This window comes from Balaenoptera borealis, assembly GCF_965194805.1.
Source record: "Balaenoptera borealis genome assembly, chromosome: 11".
Classification (NCBI taxonomy): Eukaryota; Metazoa; Chordata; class Mammalia; order Artiodactyla; family Balaenopteridae; genus Balaenoptera; species Balaenoptera borealis.
In genome coordinates this window covers 103,941,143-103,959,679 of record NC_138868.1, presented here as the reverse complement: position 1 = coordinate 103,959,679, position 18,537 = coordinate 103,941,143, and the positions used below count along the sequence as shown (strand labels likewise).

Below are 18,537 nucleotides of genomic sequence, written 5' to 3'. Positions count from 1 at the left end.
CATCTTCAGCCTGGCCAGAGGGTGTCCACGGGTAAGTGTAAACTCTGCAGCCTTTTTGAATGGGAACAAGGAACTCCCCCTCCTGCTTCTAAACCGATACCCCAGTACAGGGCCCAGATAAGGAAACCTCTAGGTTGAAAGTAACACGAAAGACTGCCTCTCACTTAGTTGGGGAGATAGCTGCCTCTAAATTTCTTCCCGCCCTAGGGAATAGAGTGCTGAATTATGGGGTTCAAAGGGCAGGCTACCCTCTGGACACAGCTCCTGGATTCAATGTGGCAGTCAAGACTGCCTCTCCTTCCTGATTCCCGGGACCTTTCACCTGAGGGATAGGGCATGCGAGGGCTGGGGGAGGGGCAGTGGCGGCCCCAACTTGCATGGAGGTCGGAAAAGCCAGGGGCTTTGAGGGTAGAGTGTGGTGGAAGAGCTCCCCTGCTATGGGGGCAGCCTGCCAGGAGAGGGCAGTGCAGAGCCTCCTCCTGTCTTCCCTCCTCCATCTCTTTGTCTCGGAGCAGACACGTCTGCGCTGAGTGTACCGAACTTGGCCGTCTTCCTCCCCAGACAGGTAAACTGAGGACGCCCAGAAAGCCCTCTTCCTTGGTCCTTTCATGGGTATTCAGGTCAACAAGGAGTATGCTGAGGCCTCCAAATTTTCTCTGGTCCAGGGTCCCCCTAACCCCTAATCACAGAAAAAGAGAATCGCGCGCCAGAATTATGGTAGGTAATAAGGTTTACTGAAAACTCGGCCACATTCAGTACTGGTTTGGTGGATACATCAGAAGAGGTTGCATAACATTAGGCAGGTGGAGGGGGCTGGGAGGAGGATGTGTGGGCACGTGTGTGCAGGTGTGCCTGTGCTGGGGTGGGATGCCTGTCCAAAGTGATAAGTGGAAGGGTGTGTGTGTGTGAACAAGAAAAATGAACCAGAACAGGAAATGTATTTTATCCCACTTCACGTTGCAAAAGTCTCACGCCAAAAAAGCTAGACTTTCCCCTACCTATGGCATCAAAAGGGAGTAAAAAATGATTGGATCACCCAGATTATAAATAAGGTTATTTGTTTCTCAAAAATCCCTATTAAAACATTAAATATCAGCTCTTTTGGGGGAAGAAATACATTCATTTCAGGGAGACCTCAGGAAAGCCACCATCCTTTTGCTCCTCCTTAGGGGGCCCTGCGGGGGGGCCCTCGAGTTGAGCCAGGCAGCCGCTTACATCCTGCCACTGACGGAGATGGCCAACGTACAACTGACAAATGAAGCTGCAAGTCCATTAAATTAAATTCAATGGAAAACACACGTGTGATCAGTCCCGTCATTCACAGCCATAGGGGTGGGAGGGAACGGGAGGATGGGGTGCCAACCCCAGGGGACCGGATGTTGAGGTGGGAGGGTGTGTGTTGGGCAGATGGTGGGAAGACTCCTCCTCCTGGTGGAGCCCCAGTTCCTCCAGTGCTGTGTAAGTGATGGTGTGTAGAACAGTGAGGCGGGGGGTGGGGCACCTCCTCCACACTTTGGATATTGATGGGAAGAGGGATGTAGCACCTTCTCCAACCCCTGGCTTCCCACTGGGCTGGATGCTGCTTTCCAATGTTTCTTCTGCCTCCTCTGAAGGATAGAGTGAAGACGAGAGGATGAAGGCTGGTGGAGCCGGCCTGGGAGCAGGGGGACAGCAGTGAGGGACGGGGAGGGTGGACAGATTCCAAGCTAACCCGTCTCCACCCTCTCTGATGGCCCCTGGAGGGGGTGGGACGTCTGGGAGCTCCATCCGAGGGCTGGAACATCTGGGATAAGACGCTGCTGTCCTGTTGTTACAGGAGCTGAGTTCTGTGACCACTGGGGACAGCTGTGGTCCCCAAAGTCACCTTGATATGGCTCCTAGCCCAGGTTCTGCCGTCTCCTTGGGTCCTGGAGCCAACCCAGGTGAGGGGACTCTGCTTAACCTCCTATAAATGAGCCCACCAGCTTACCACTGATTTCCAGGAGAGAGAGAAGGCGGCTCTGGTGGCTCCCATCCCTCTCTCCCAAGTCCACGGTTGCCTGTGCCCAGAGACAGGGCCTTGGAGGACTGAGAGGGGCTCTAGGGAATCCAGGTCCCACTCTGGTCTGCCGGATGTGATGCCTCAGGCCGTTCCCCTCCTCCAGCCATGGATTATATGTTCAGGCTCCCTCCTGCCCTTGAATGTCTCTCAGAGGAGCTCACAACCCTCTGGAGGTGGAACCCAACCCCCCCCTTGTCCCTCCCTTTCCTCCTAACTAACTCTGTTCCCTGGCAAGGCTCACTCTGTGGACAGCACTGATCCACCTCACAGCGCAGGGCTTGGAAACAACGCAAGTCCTTCAGTGGCGGGGGCTGGGGGGCCTGGGTGCCATCTGTCCTCAGGGATTTGGTGAGTCCAGATCTCACTCCTGCCTTCCTGTCTAGGCTGCTCGACTGGCCCCGCCAAACGGAGTCCCCTGCAGCTCTAGGGAAGTGGGGCCAGGGTACTGGTTGAAGCTTGGTGGTTGGGAAGGAGCAGGTGTTTCCTCTGCATTTCCTCCAGCTACTGATTTTGGGAAGCCAGGGTCCAACTTCCTCGGTGCTGCCTGCCCGTGTCTCCTTCCCCCCCACCCTGAAGCCCTCCTGACGACACTCCTCTCCTGCTCGGTGATCAGTGCCATCTGGGCTGCCCGACTACTCCAGGGAGTCACTGTGTTCCAAGCCCAGGTCGCTGACATTCGTTGTCTGCAGCTCGTCGGCCTCCTCCTCCAGCTCCTCTTCCTCCTCCTCCTCCATCTCATCCTCATCCTCTTCTTCTGTCCCATCCAATGAGTCGTCGTGTGCGGCCATCATAGCCTGCTGCATGGCCATGGTGGCATTGTCGGAGGACAGGGACTGCAGGTTGTCCAGGTTGATGGAACCTACGTGAGAGAAGAAGGCAGGGGTCAGGCCCAGGAAAGCCAGTGGATTCAGTGGTGAGCTCCTACACTGGACAGTCCCCTGGCGTGAAGTCTCCTGTCTGTTGCCCTGTCAGCCACTCCCTGCCCCATCCCAAGCAGCGGCACTCCTGGGTACCACTTCCTGAGCATCTTCTGGGTAAGTATGTCAAACACTGTTGCCTTTCGAAGAATTCTGTAAGTAGGTATTATCATCCCCATCCTAAAGAGGAGGAAACAGTCTCAGACAGTTGAGTCATTAGCTCAGAATGACACAGTCAGGCATGATATAGCTGGGATTCTCTCCCTGGTTGGTCAAGCTCAAAATCTGTTGATTTCTACTCTACCTCATAAGACTATTGCCCACCACACAGAACTGGTACCCAGTCACATAAATGCATGCATACATGAAGGTACTCCTGCACACGTGTGCACCTCCACTCCACTTCCCACACAGAGCTAGCTTCACATGCTAAGCTATAAAATGTTGTCTGGCTCGTGGCTCATTGAATTATTCATTGTGCACCAGGCGACCGGCAATTAGAAACGTGTATACGGAGGGTGTGATGGAGAAGCTGGGAAAACAAAGCTCTTCCTGGCCTCCGTTCACAAGCCAGCTGCCTGCTTCGGTATGTATAGATGGCCCTGGCTCTTGGGGAACTGTGCAAACACTCACCGGTGCTGAGGGACTTCAGGTGGGTGTGGGACTGAGGAGGGGGGACTCTGCTGAGAAGCCACTGACTCAGATGACCACCAGCTGACTCCCACTCGTCTTTGTGAGATTGCTTTTGGCTTGTTAAAATATATGCAAAAAAAAAAAAATCCCTTTCTTTCAGGCTGACATACGTCATTTGATGGGGATCGGGTAGGGATAAGTATTGTGACAGAGCTGACACGGCCACTCAAGTGTGTAGACGTTCAGCCCCTGACTCTGTGCACAGCTGCACCCGTAGGAGCTCCAGGAGCCCCCTCCCAACCAGCCCCCCGCCCCCGTCTACAGTACCCTCAGCCCCAGCTCTTACCATCGGGGTTTGTCCCCGGGGCACCGCCCTGCTGCTGCAGCACCCCTGCAGCAATGGAGTTGGGCCAGAATCTTTGGGTGGGCCGGTGCTGCGACTTGATTTTCTTGGCTTTGGGGGCAGGGTCGGGGTTGCTGGCGTCAAGCATGGGCTGCAGGATGCGCCTCCGGGCATTGATGAACCTGCCCAGGGGTAAGATGGAGACGGGTAAGTCACCACCAGGGGGCGGGAGCATGTGTGCGCAGGTACGTGTGTGTGTGTGTGTGTGTGCACGTGTGTGCATGTGTGTGCATGTGTGTGCAGAGAGCGCCAAGCCGCTTCCAGACTCTCAGCAGCTGGTCCTTGTACGGAACAGACCGGGGTCTGGTCTAGGGTGTGGAAGCACAGCTGTGATGAGCCCTGGGCACCGAGGAGCTCGTGACGTCACCAGGGGGCTTGGTGACCACAAACCAGTGTGGGATGAATGCGTGAGAAGGGTCAGGAATCTCTGCTCCAGACCGGTCAGGACTGAACAGAGGAAGGAAGAAGCCCCCCCCAGTCAAAGGCACTAACCTCTGACCTGACCTCTCTCCAGAGGGCCAAGGGTCTGCTCCCATCCAGCCAGAACTTGCCCTCTGAGATTTCTATGACACCCCAGCCGGCCACAGAGGAGGGGAGCACGGGAGCCCTGTGGGGTGAGAACTGCCAGCTCCTCCCTATCCTTCCTGCTCCCAGCCCTGCAGAGTGTTTCAGCTTGAGCTCTTTTTACATGGGTGGTGAGTAGACCAGATGACCACCGGTGGCCTCGGGTTGTGGGATGCAGGCACCCTTGTGTGTCTGTAGTGCAGGTGGGGCTGGGTTTTCTATTAGGCAAGACGCTTCCAGTGATGTTCCTGACACAGTCTCCCAGGAGAGGGCGCTGAGAAGCTGCAGATGAGGCTGTAGGTGTTGATTCCGGATATCTGCTTCCAGCCCACATGGGACGGCTGGCATGGTCGCCAGGTTGAGACTGAGGCCAGGCTGGGCACTCTAGCCTCTTTCCCCTGCTATGCATTCCCCTGCCCAGCAAGTGGCCCCTGGGTCTGAGAGCCTCTGGGCAGACGATACTAACTCACCAGTTATTCACTTGCAGGAGGGTGAGGTTTGTCTGGGCCGCGATCTGCCTCTTCTCATCCTCTGTGGGGTAGGGGTGCTGAAATGAGAGGTGACGGGCTAGTGAGGGGTGGGCACGTGGTGGCCTGGTCCCCCTAGAGACCATGCCCACGACACAGGCAGCATCGCGGGCCAGGTAGCCCCAGTGGTTTGGAAGCCCAAAAAGGGGAAAGTGTAATGTTGTTCCCCCGAAAGGATGGCCAAGGGCTTGGAGGGAGGCTGCTCTGTGCCTGAGGAGGGCCACCTGCCCTGAGCCCAGCCCCTCGTGGCGGAGGACCAAGTGGTTTCCCAAGGGTCGGTACAGTTCAATCCTGATCACTTCCAAAGCAGCGTCACATTCTCACTTGGTCCACCCCCAAACAGGCAGGTCAGGCATTATCAATATTAGGATTGACAATGGCCTCTAAAGCCCATAGGACTCTCAGAAGGTGGTAAACAGGTGAACGAATCCATTTAATTTAAACTAACTGACATTTACTGAATATCTACTACGTGTGCAGATTCATGCAGGCATCCTAGGAGACAGAAGATAAATATAATGATAACTACGACTTGTGTCATACTTTATAGCCTATGAAATGCTTTCATGAACTTAATTTCACTTAATAAAGCATATCGGTAAAACTTGGTAAGAGGCAGGTTAGGTGAAGAAACTGAAGGACTATCTCCACTGTTCCCCAGATGGCGGCAGCAGCTCGGAACTCAGTTCTGACGTTGGTCCGGGCTCCCCCCATCACTTCATGCTGCCACTTTGTGAGACGGAGTCAGTGTCTTTGTGAGGGTGAGTGAGGACGTGGGGCAGGGCCTTCAGTCCTGCACTGATTACACGTTTGTCTCTCTCTCGGATCGTGCTTCATGAGGGCAGAGACCAGCTCTTATTAATGTATCCCCAACACCCGCCACATGTACCTGAAGTACAAATGGCTGCCGAGCAAAAGAAAGCAGAAACAAGGCGGTAGGTGCCGGGGTTTGGGTAACAAGCACCAGAGAAGCTTAGGAGAAGTGGGTGTTGGCCAAAGCGCTGGGGAGGCTGAATAGGTCACATTAAAGACTGGGAAAGTTTGGGGTGGCCGTGGGTTAGGGGACCTTCTGGATTCCACTGGGTGGTGAGCCCCATGAAGTCTGGGTCTATGTGTTTGTGTGTCTTTCCCAGGCTTCTGCATAACACCTGGCACCCAGCAGGCTTGCAATATAGGTGTGATGAGCGTCTGAATGGGTCAGAGCCTTGCCCTGGCAGCTAGGGGAGGTTCAGGAGCTCTCAGGGTAGAGGGCCAAGCTGTCCTCAGGTCAGAATCATCCCCTTATTGAGGTGGTACGAGATAGTGGTGCTTGGGCTTTCCAAAGTCCTGAAGACCGGGACTCAGATTCTGGCTCTATCATGAAGAGCTATGAGATCTCAGGCCCATCATTTAACCCCGCATCATAAAGTCATCTAAAGATTAAAAGAAATTATATGGGGGCTTCCCTGGTGGCGCAGTGGTTGAGAATCTGCCTGCTAATGCAGGGGACACGGGTTCGAGCCCTGGTCTGGGAAGATCCCACATGCCGCGGAGCAGCTGGGCCCGTGAGCCACAACTACTGAGCCTGTGCGTCTGGAGCCTGTGCTCCGCAACAAGAGAGGCCGCGATAGTGAGAGGCCAGCGCACCGCGATGAAGAGTGGCCCCCGCTCGCCGCAACTGGAGAAAGCCCTCGCACAGAAACGAAGACCCAACACACCCATAAATAAAATAAAAAATAAAAAAAAAGAAAAAAGAAATTATACTTGTAAAGCTCTCAATAAGAGATCGCTCTTCATACTATTATTGGACAACGTTGGCAAGGTGCTTAAAGCTCTCTATGGGATGAACTTGAGACCAGCCACCTCCACAGACTCTCATCATCGGTGACAAAGGAAAGGAACCTCTTCGGTGTCCTCAGGGTCCCTTGACTGAAGCAATCAGGGTCGTGTGTTGTTTTAATTCACACCTCTGACCCTGACCACAACGCCAGGGCAGCCGGGACTCGTGATCCGTATAATATTAAGATTGTAACAAGAAGGAAAGCACGTCGGTGTCATAGGAGCCCGTTTCATCTAACTGGGAAGGAGCCGGGGGAGGTGGGGAGGAGACTGTAGCCTCCCAGGGGCTCCATGCATCTGACACCCTCCCGGGAGGGGTGGTGGCCCAGCCCTCCTCCCCTGCCCCGTGGAGCTCCAAGCTCAGCGGCCCTGATAAGGAGCCGAGCAGCTTCCCTGTCACCCGTGGCAACCGGTCTGAGAACACAGCAAAAATATAGTAACCTTTTGGCCTTCCCGGGCCCCACTAGGCCCTTCATACCTTCACGCCTTTGCACATGCTGTTCCCTCTGCTGGAATGCTCTTTCTCCCACTTTTCCACTGCGTGCGTTTCTGAGCTTCTGCAAAGACCTTTCACAGGTCAAGTCCTCTGTGAGGCCTTTCCCCCAGCTCCCCCGGGCAAAGTTAGTCGCTGCTGCACTTGAATAATTGCCTTTAGCCCACTATATGGTGATAGATATCTCCCCCTCTCCTGGGAGTTGCTCTCAGGCAGGGACCCAGTCTTATTAGACATTGCATCTCCAGTGTCCAGACCAGTAACAGGCAGAGTGGATATTCAGTGTTCGTGTATGAAACAGATGAGTGAACCAGCACAAGAAGGAGATGGCTGACTTGTTCCCTGAGCCTCGCCAACTCTGCCGGTTCATCAACCACAAACGCTGGGAAGCTGCTACCCCGGAGGTGCCCGCAAGTGAACGATACCCGGCCGTAGAGCTCACAGCTTAGAGGGACAGGCTACAGGCAAAGGAAAAAGCCTCTATTAGAAAGTAGTGTGTCTTCAGCACTGCAGTCTGTAAAGTGTCTTAGTAAAGAGCTCAGATTCTGGAGCCAAAAAAAAAAAAAAGTCGTGTGTAAGTACCCATCGGGTGGTAAGAGACGTCAGGGGAGCCCTCCCTAGGGAGGAGGGACTTCAGTTGGATTTTGAAGAATGGCCAAGCCATCCCAGTAAAGGAGGACCTGGGCGTTCCAGACAGGGGCTTTGCACTGGGACTTATATTCAAGTCAGTCAGATGCAAATCTCGTCTACCATTAAAAACCTCCAGAGGGGCTTCCCTGGTGGCGCAGTGGTTGACAGTCTGCCTGCCGGTGCGGGGGACACGGGTTCGAGCCCTGGTCTGGGAGGATCCCACATGCTGCAGAGCAACTGGGCCTGTGAGCCACAATTACTGAGCCTGCGCGTCTGGAGCCTGTGCTCCGCAACAAGAGAGGCCACGACAGTGAGAGGCCCACGCACCGCGATGAAGAGTGGCCCCCGCTCGCCACAACTAGAGAAAGCCCTCGCACAGAAACGAAGACCCAAACACAGCCACAAATAATTAATTAATTAATTAATTAATTAATTAATTAATTAAAAGAAAAAAAATTAAAAAAAAAAAAAAAAACCTCCAGAGAAGGAAATGCTTCAGGCTCACCCAGATAATGTTTGCTGTCTCTAAGGAGGCTTCCGGTGCGGGCCGCCATTCTGAGTGGATGCCATCAGTCCACAGATTAACGTGCTCCCAATTAATGGAGAGGGAGGGAGGCAGGGTCCCTGAAACTGGCTGCTTGTCCTCTTATGGTAGGGATACAAAGCCCTTATCCTCCTGGGGGGCAAGTCCCACCACCCAGCGCTCCTGGGACCAGTGTCCCGTAAGGCATGCGGGGGAGGCCATGGGGTGAGTGGCAGCATCTGGCACGGCCTTGGGGACAGGTGTGTCGCCAGAACATTCCTGGCGCCATGTCTGAGAGCTCATGGGAGCGGTCCAGCTTGTCCATGCCTCCAGCTTGTCTACGCCTCACACCAGATGATTCCTGAGGACAGAGTCAAAATAGTCCTGGCCCCTGGACAGCCCTCGATTTGGTCAGTGCTACTTTTAGCACAATCGGAACGGCTCGAGGCCAGGGACGGGGAGAGGAATCCAGCGAGATGGTGGTGAGCCATCAGGCCGCGGCAGCTGCTCTCTGATAACTATTTGGAGGAACTCCTCTGGAGTCGGGAGGGAAGGGCACAGACAGCAGCCCTCTAGAAGAGACAGAGGATGGACCAGAAAATTACAGCTCCTTTTCAGGGCCAGCAGGGAGCCTCAGGTGACTGGGCAGTGCTGCCTGGTGGTTAAGAGCATGGCCTTTGCAGAGGTCAAGTCCTGCACCCACGACTTAACCAGCCGCGTGACCTTGGCAATTTATCGTTTGATGTATGCCATCCTCAGTTTCCTGGGCTTAAAATAGAAATAAGAAGATGGTGATTACTCCTTGGACTTCAGGGATGATTGAATGAATGACGCAGGCAAAGCACGTGTGCTGCACTGACTCACTCTGCGCCACATGGCGAAGACTCCCAGACATGGTATCATTGAATATTTAGTCTCTGGGGAAGGGAATTGCAGGATGTGTACTGAGCAGGCGTTTCACAACACCACAGTTGGCATTAGGACGCTCCTCTGACGTCTAACCAAACTCTTTCCCTGACACCTCCCTTCTGGTCCCGTAACTCAAGTCTCACCTGGGCTAAATTGAAGCTGAAGGCATCTCTCAGTTCGAACTATGGGCTCCCCCTAGGGTCCCGGGTCTGAAAGCAGCTCAGCCAGGCTGGCCCATGGGCCCCTGGCCACGTCTTTCACTCAAAGCCCACCCAAGATGGTGCACGCACCTCCTAGCCCAGGAAGACCAGCAGGAGGCCGGCCGCGTCCCGGAGGGACACAGCGTGTGGGAAGCAGCGGCCTGCAGGTGTGAGTCGGAGCTGCCGCTGGAGCAGGGCCTGGAGCTGGCTTTCCCACTTTCCTGCACTGGGGTCAAACACACCCTCCTTCCCTTCTCGCTCCTGACCAACTGTGGGCACGTGATCTGCTGCGGCCACAGCTTGATAGCGTGGCCGCTGCTCTAGAAGGGCCAGAGACCAGATGGAGGGAGGCAGCCAGGATGGTGACGGGCCCTGAAACAACCACATTTCATCACATCGGAGATGCAGGGCACACACTGACTTCAGAGATGCTGGAGCAGTTTGGGATGGAGAGGAGCACACAAGTCACCCAAGGACCCTCCCTTTCCTGCTGTAGCTGCCCTTGCTTATATGTCCCACTCTTCCATTTCTCTCTCTTTTCAACTCCCCTCCCCACTTACAATTGTTCACACACAGAAAAGCACAAAGAACAGAAATGCATAGCTTGGTGTAGTATCACAAATACCCATGTATTTGACCCGCCAGGTCAAAAAATAGAATTCTACCAGCACCCCAGCAGCCCCTTTTCTGCCCCCTCCCAATCACTTACCTCCAAAGATATCCTCCCCAAAGATAACCTGATGTTTATGGTAATTACATTTTTTGCTTTTCCTTATAGTTTTACTATCTATGTTACATCCTTAACCATTATGGTTTAGTTTTGCCTGGTTTTGGACTCTATATAAATGGAATCATATAGCATGCAGTATTTCACTCCACAGTATGGTGTGAGATCCACTTATGGCTGTTCTGTGTAACAATCACATTCATGTTCATTGCCGTATAGTTTCTCATTGTAAAAATCTACTGCTTTCCCTTTCTTCACCCTCCTGCAATTACAAAACCACTCTCCCTCCCTCTGGCTTCTTCTTCAATCCATCCTTCTCAAGGCAGCAAGATTGGTCCTTCTTAACCTGCCCCCAACCCCTTAAGTCCCCCCCATGAGCTCTGAGCCCTCACCCTACCCAGGATTCCACACACTACAAGGATGATCTGTTGCTTTTCACCCCAACCAGACAGGCTGCAATGTTTGAGAAAAGGGTCCACACCTGTCTTTTCATCCCCACCTCACTGGTGCCGAGGAAAATGCCTGGCCCGTGCCGAGTGTTCAGTATGTCTTCGTTGACTGATCATAGGACCCTAAGGGGTAACTGGTACTTGTCACCATTCCCTTTGCGTGTGTTTGTGGATGTGAAGATGGGTAGGAGTGGGTGGGGGAATTCTAGCTTGTATCAGGCTGCCTACGTATTAACAATGCTATTCCCACAACTGATTGTTTCAAGCATATTTGTGGGGGAAGGGGGACGGGGATGGGGTACCTTCTGCACATGAGAAAACCGAGCCCAGAGGCATTAAAAACTGGCCCCAGGTTATATTGGGGGTACGTGGCAGAGCTGGGACCCACACCCCCTGTATCTTTAACCACGTCCATTCCACCTCTGTCAGCTACTGTGCTTTTTAACATATTGTTGATCTTCACCATAGGTAGGTATTATTATCTCCATTTTATGAAGAGGAAATTGACATCAGAGAAGTTAATTGACCCGCTCAAGGTCATATAGTCAGTAAAAAATGGAGCAGGGCTCAATCTCAGGTCTGTCTGCCTCCAAAGCCTTGTTCCTTCTACTGTACCAGGCTGCCCTAAAGGAACTAATCTTTTCTACAGACCAAACATCCCCAGCCTTTAACCATTCATCATGTGACACATTTCCTGTCGAAGTCATTTGAACAGACATTTCCCCATCCTGGCTGCCCTTCTCTGGACACAACTTGTCGAAGGACCTTTTGATATCTGATGCTCAGTCCTGGACACACTATGCTGGATGTGTCTGACCAGCAGGATGGGCAAAGCCCCCTCACCTCTATCGAGTCATCTATTCCCCAACCCCTTGCGTGTGTGTTTGTGTAACAGCACTTGATTACATCATGGGATGACCGCTCGTAGTATGTGTATGATTTATTCCCCCGATTAATTTATCAGCCCTTTGAGTGCTGAAATCATGTCTCCTACCTGAAGCTTAGGTGTTAGTGGACAGTTTAGTTAAAGATCTGTGTTCTGGTGGAGAGAAGCCCCCGGGATTCAGGAAGAACAAACAAGAGATCTTCCTCTACTTTCAGGGAACAGAACTAGACCTGGGTAAACTCTGAGATTGGAGAGCACAGACTTTGTCAGCTTCTGCCTTTTTGGTGCCTTGTTGACTCTTCCCAGCACCCCTCTCACAAATCCCCGGGTCTTCATGTTATCCTACAGTCAGCTTCCTGAATTGGAGGCCTCTGGCCTCTAGGGCTTCACGGTCAAATCCCCTGCAACTATGTTCATGATGATGGAGATAAAGCTTTCATCAGATTCTCAAAAGGGTCAAGGACCTAGAAGAGGTTGAAAACAATTGCTAGGAACCTTTCCTCTGGCACCCCAGTCTGGCTTACCTCCTCAAAATGCTGTGTTTAAAAATGTCCTAATCTTCATCTTCTACCAATAATAAGCACTGGCACTTTCCCCATGAAAGTGATCTTAGCTGAGTGGGTATAGAAAACCAAGCTTTTGGACTAATTCATACCTAAGCTGTGAAGGAGTGATGGCCTCAGGGCCTCGCTGTAGGTATTTTGACAAGGATTGGATAATTTTAAGTGGGTCTCTGATGAGTGAGATTTCAGATAAGGTGATGAAGTTAAAGGAAAAAGCAGTAGACAAGGTATTCTGGAACAAGAATGGTTCAGTCTCCCTAGGCCATTTTCTTGCTTTTCAAGGTTTCTTACTTTCCTCCACGGATTCCCTAGAAGTGTCAAGGTTTCTCTCAGCATTTTCCAAGGCAGGGCAGATTGTGGGGATTCCTGGAGGGAGACTGGGGGTATTTGTAGCAGCATCTGTGTCTGTATCAGGACAAAGTACCTTCACATCCATCATCTTATTCTATCCTCACAACAACACTCTGAGCTGGGTATCGTGATTCCCATTTTACAGCAGAGGAAACTGAGGCTTAATGAGGTTAAGCAATTCACCGCAGGTCTGCTGGCTACGTAGAGGGGGCAGTGAGACTCAAATCTAGATCCTGCCTCCGAGTACCACGCCCTTTCCATAGACTGCCTCTCTCTGTTGTAAGAGCCACCGCTGTTCTAAGTCAGCTGTCGATGAAGCCTGTACATGGGCCTCTGACAGGGATAGATGCATGCTTCCTTCAGAGCTTAATACAATGCTAGGCACAGGGAAGGGGGCAAGAATGTTTGCTGAGTGACTGAAGGCAACACCAAGGTGCAGAGGCAACCAACTGGATCTCACCTCCACGAGCCTTCCTTGGCTGGGAGCCTGTGTGCAGGGCACACGCTGTACCCGCAGCGGGGATGAGCCCAGCATGTGAGGCTCTAGCCCTGTGGGTGAGGATGGCTGGGAATCTGACAAAGAATCCCAAAGATAAGGACGGGCTCAGAATCGTGGGGTGTACAGGAACGTGTGTAGCAGCAACACTCAAGGCCCAAAAGTTGAAACAACCCAAATGTCCATAAACTGATGAACGGATAAACAAAATGTGGTCTATCTACACAATGGGATACTGTTCAGTCATACACAGGAATGAAGCACTGCTATATGGTACAATATGGATGAACCCTGAACACATCACGCCAAATGAAAGAAGTCAGTCACAAAAGACTCCATATCGTACGATTTCATTCATGTGAATTATCCAAAATAGGCAAACCCATCGAGACAGAAAGTAGATCACTGGTTTCTAGAGGCAGGGGAGTGACGGCTAATGGGTACAGGGTTTCTTTCCAGGGTGATGAAATATTCTGGAATTGTATAGTGGTGATGATTGCAGAGCTTTGTAAATATACTTGAAACCTCTGAATTGTACAGTTAAAAAGAGTGAATTTTATGGCATGTGAGTTATATTTCAATACCAAAAGAATCAAACAGAGAAGGCTCCTGGTGTTTTTGTGCACTCAGCTTTTGTGACTATAGCCGAGTTTATACGAGGGCCCTGGAGCAAGGTCCTCAGCTCTGTGGGGCGGGGGTGAGATGGCTGCAAGCAGAGTGCAACTGTGACCCTGGCTGGATGCGTGCCAGGCTTGTGAATGTGATGGATACGGAAGGAAGAGGAAGGGATGAGATAGTAAGAAAGCCTCACTATATCTAAAACTAGGGCCAGGCTATCAAAATCCTGCAGCTGTCCCAGGACGGGGTTCTGGGCCTCAGCTGAGGGTCGGGGTCCCCCTTTGCTTTACCTAGACTTTGCATGGGAACCGAGAGATGCTGTGGTTTCTTGCGTCAATGCAGAGGCAGTAACAGCCTAGTGGGTGAGACATTAGAGGCTCAAGCCACACAGACCTGGGTTCAAATCCTGCGGGACCTTGGGGAATGCGTTACCTTCATGGAGCCTAGTTTTGTTATTGGTAAAATGAGGATCATTTCACCCGCTGGCTGGGCGGGTGAAACGAGATGATGCAGGAAGATGCTTGGCCCGCACCTGGCACATGGAAGTAGCTAAGGGAGGAGGGGCTCCTTTGATGGTGTCAGGGCCGCTGGGGCTTGGTTTCTTCTGTAGGCTCCCCCAACCCTCTCCCCCCACACAGAAAATACTCTGTAAACTTGCTCCTGTGCCTGGGTAACAGCAGCACAGAGAACAGTCACATTTTTGATGGGAATAAGCAGAATCACCCAGGCAGGACAGGGGGAGGCTGGGATCTGGACAAGAGGGGGTGAGGGCAGAAGCGGGGGTTGAGCTGGGCCCCTCCCTCTCTCCTCCACGGAGAGGACCCTCTGCCAGGGTTTCTCACCCTATCTGGATTTACAATGGAATGATTGCTTCCAGCAGGAGTTTAGCTGCTTTCAGCCAAAATGCAGTAGCAAGAAAATCTCACTGTATTCTTCAGGGACCCAGAAGCAAGGAACTAATGGATGAAACCATCCCAGTCTCACTGCAGCCTAACAGCAAAAAGGCTCTGGGGTTTAGCCTCCATCTCAGGAGCACGCTGTCATCTGAATACATTTCTATAGCTGCTAGTGCCACAGAACAGTGGAAATGACAAGAAGCCTTGGACACAGGGCAAAAGGAATCAAAGAATACTAACTTCTGCCTGAGGGAAAGAAGAAAACAGGAAAGCCAGCATCTACAATAGAAGTTCTAATAACCGATCTCTATTAAACAAGTCTGCAGATTATACCACGCTCTCCCTTTCTGCTGTCAACCATTAGAACTGCTGTCTACAGTGTCCTGAAGGCTTGAGATGAATAGGTTACTTTGTAGAATGTTCATTAGCCAATTTATGTGCTTGTCAGAAAGTCAGCAGTGTTTGTGTTGACTAGTTTATGCCAGTTATACATGTTACTGTAATTATGTAACTTTATTCTGTAAACCAATAAAATATGAGTGCAAAAAGCAAGAGTTGTTGCTAAGAAAACTAAGTGGAGTGCTTTGGAAAGACTCCAGACTCAAATTTGCTTAAAAGTGAGATCGGGTGAGACAAGTATAAGAGACTGGGATACACAATAAAAATCTAGAAATATCCTGCAGACAGATTACTTCCCAAAAGCCAAAGTTCTTATTCCATTTTAAATAAAGATGAAATTTATAGATCTTATAGGAGAAGTTTGTGCAAGTAAAATGACAAACTTTAATCAGAAAATGACCTTGTCCTTATATCAAAACATTAGCAAACAAATATATTATGTATGTCTTTTAAATCAAAATAAAATGTATCTTACAGGTACTCCTATGTTCACAGCAGCACTATTCACAATAGCCAAGACAGAGACACAACCTAAATGTCCATCGACAGATAAATGGATAAAGAAGATGTGGTATACACACACACACACACACACAATGGAATACTACTCAGCCATAAAAAAGGCTGAAATAATGCCATTTGCAGCAACATGGACGGACCTAGAGATTATCATACTAAGTGAAGTAAGTCAGAAAGAGAAAGACAAATACCATATGATATCACTTGTATGTGGAATCTAAAATATGACACAAATGAACATATCTGTGAAACAGAAACAGACTCACAGATACAGAGAACAGACTTGTGGTTGCCAAGGGGGACGGGGGTCGGGGAGGGAAGGATTGGGAGTTTGGGGTTAGCAGATGTAAACTAGGATGGCTAAACAACAAGGTCGTACTGTATAGCACAGGGAACTATATTCAATATCCTGTGATAAACCATAATGGAAAAGAATCTGAAAAAGAATGTAAATATATATATGTATAACTGAGTCACTTTGCTGTACAGCAGAAATTAACACAACATTGTAAATCAACTCTACTTCAATAAGATAAATTAAAAAAATAAAATGTATCTTTTTAACAGTTGTTTCTTTCTTCAATCAACTTTTCCAGTTAAACAATCAACAAATTAGTTGATTAGTCTCCCCTGCACTGGATATGAGAACATCGACTGATATTGAGATCTGCCCTTTTTCATACCTTTTCTAAGACTGAACAGCTACTATGTGCTTAATACAACGTTGCCACAGAGTGGGGTTCTCCAAGAACTACAGTCTCAGAGTTGTTCCTCAGAGCAACAATGAAAACGAGAGTGACTCAGAGTGATCAAATATTTGGGAAAAGCTTCAAGCCATGCCCCCTCTTTCAAATTCATGATGCCCCCCCTAGTATACTAAGGGTAAAGAAATAAGCTAAACTTCGTATAACCAGATTTTCCCAAATCTGTTTCATCAGGGTACCCTTTCTTGGGAGCAACACCTATAACATCCTATAAAGGTACCCATTTTGGGAAGCAATGCTTTGGGGCCCAGAGAAGAGAAGAGGTATCGTGTATGATCTCTATTCTTAAACAATTGACAGCTGAGTCAGAGATATACAACATGTAGATTCGACACACACATATACACACAGAACAGGTAAGTAACAGTATTAGTCAATGTATTCTTAGGGTCAAATGATGGGAGAATCAGGAGGTATTACAGATCAGAACAACAGAACAACAGCCATCTACCTCTAAATAACTTTCACAGATGTTGGGCCTTGGCCTCAAAAACTTGCTCTTGGTCTGCTGTTCTAGAAAGTTCACATTCCTTGAGTGTGATTGTGTATCAGCCATGGCTCTTTACATAAGTTATCTCACTTAGTTTTCTCAACCATGGAAAATGGGTATTATCTCCTTTTTCAAAGAAATAAAGTGATTGCCCAGCTAGTGGAAGGGCCTCAATTCATACTCTTGTCTGTCTGGCTTGAAAGCCTGTCTTCTTTCCACTGTGCCCTGTTACCAAGAGCCTTCACAGGCTGTTTCCTGAGCTGGGGTTTAGGGGAAATGTGTGCCCACCTGTATCTGGGGAGCCAGCCTTGGCCTGCAGGGGACAACTGCGTCATGCTAAGTCCCTAGAGACTGGACTTCTCCCCATCTTCTTCCTCCCCCTCTTCCAGAAGTTCTGAGTTCTGACTTTAAAGGCCCACGGGTCACTCTCTTGTCCTCTCTCCGTGGCCTCTGTGGGGAAGGACTTGCCAATGTCAAGTGCTTTATCAACAGTATCCACACTGAGTGCACTCTGAGATGCAGAGGGCCCGGGGCGGGTGACAGCCTCACTCACGCTGTTCAGCAGGTCCCCGCCGTCGTTCCAGGTCCCTCCTGCAGCTCTAACCTGGGTCCTTCTTTCCCCTCTGCTTTGTGCTCAGCTGCTACACCCTCTCTTCCCTGCCTCCACCTTCCTCTGACTTCCCACATCTGGCTGGAGGTGGCTGTGGAGTGGAAGGGAAAGACCCTGAGCTATTGAGGGGGTTCAGCAGGAGGGGGGCGAAGGGCAGGGCAAGAGGCAGGACATGAACTGAGTCCAGGGTCAGAAGAGGGATGGATAGTGTAACCCTCTGTCTCAGGCTGAAGACTTAACTCAGGGGTGAGTTGCCATCGGGTGCGGGAGGCGCCGGAAGTGACAGGAGTCAGTGGGGGGCCCTGGCCTGGACACCAGGCTCCTCTCCCTCCTATACTTGCCTTTTCTCCCCTCAGAAGTAAGGTTGTAGGTGTGTTCACATCAATCTTCATGATGGGGGTAGGGAAAGGAAGAGAAGGGAGGGAACGAACATTTAATAAGACCCAGTGTGCTAGGGTCTTTGCACTCATTTCACTGCTCCGTCATGATCTCCACAAGAGGTGAGTGTGGCCAGATCACAGAGGAAGAGGGAAAGCCTAGATGTGAAGCTGGGTTTGGTTGCCTCAAAAGCCCACGAGCTTTCCACCAAACCCACAGCCCTACAGTTACACAGCATCACAGCGTAACACATGGCCTCCTCTAGGTCCATGGCTGGGGCCGGGGAGGTAGCCTGGGTGACCCCAACTTGGGTGTTACGGGTCAGTGCACAGGGACAGAACCTCCCCTACAGAGGCCCTCTTCCCGGCGCTGGGGCTGGGAGCTTCGCACAGACACTGGGCTCTCAGGGCCACCAAGTCCAGCCGAGCCCTCTGGCTCTCTAACAACATGGAAGAGAGAACAGGCAGGAGACCTGGGCATCCCCACCGCGAGCTCCAGATACTGAGTCAGAGTAAGAGGCCGAGGCTGGGCCTGGCTTCATCACTAGGCTCCGGGAGTCTCTCCCACCTCCTTTCCTCGCTTTAACCCTCAGCCTTCCAGCGCTTTCTCTCCAAATTTGGTTATTGTTTGCTCCCAAGGTGGTGCCTTCAAGATGTGCTTCCTGGGCTTCCCTGGTGGCGCAGTGGTTGAGAGTCTGCCTGCCAATGCAGGGGACACGGGTTCAAGCCCTGGT

The 18,537-nt window shown here is 51.0% G+C and overlaps 1 protein-coding gene across 5 annotated transcripts in view; it reads right to left on the bottom strand.

The window, feature by feature from the left end:
- Positions 1-712: 712 nt before the first annotated feature.
- Positions 713-18,537, bottom strand: part of PKNOX2 (PBX/knotted 1 homeobox 2) — a 258,653-nt gene continuing 240,828 nt past the window's right edge. For all 5 annotated transcript variants that reach the window (XM_082341039.1, XM_082341038.1, XM_082341042.1 and 2 more), the window contains 3 exons: positions 5,029-5,105; positions 3,938-4,116; positions 713-2,900 (listed from right to left, as the gene is read on the bottom strand). In XM_082341039.1, the coding sequence (XP_082197165.1) occupies positions 2,674-2,900; positions 3,938-4,116; positions 5,029-5,105 (483 nt within the window). In that variant the 3' untranslated portion in view covers positions 713-2,673. The remainder of the gene's footprint in view (positions 2,901-3,937; positions 4,117-5,028; positions 5,106-18,537) is intronic.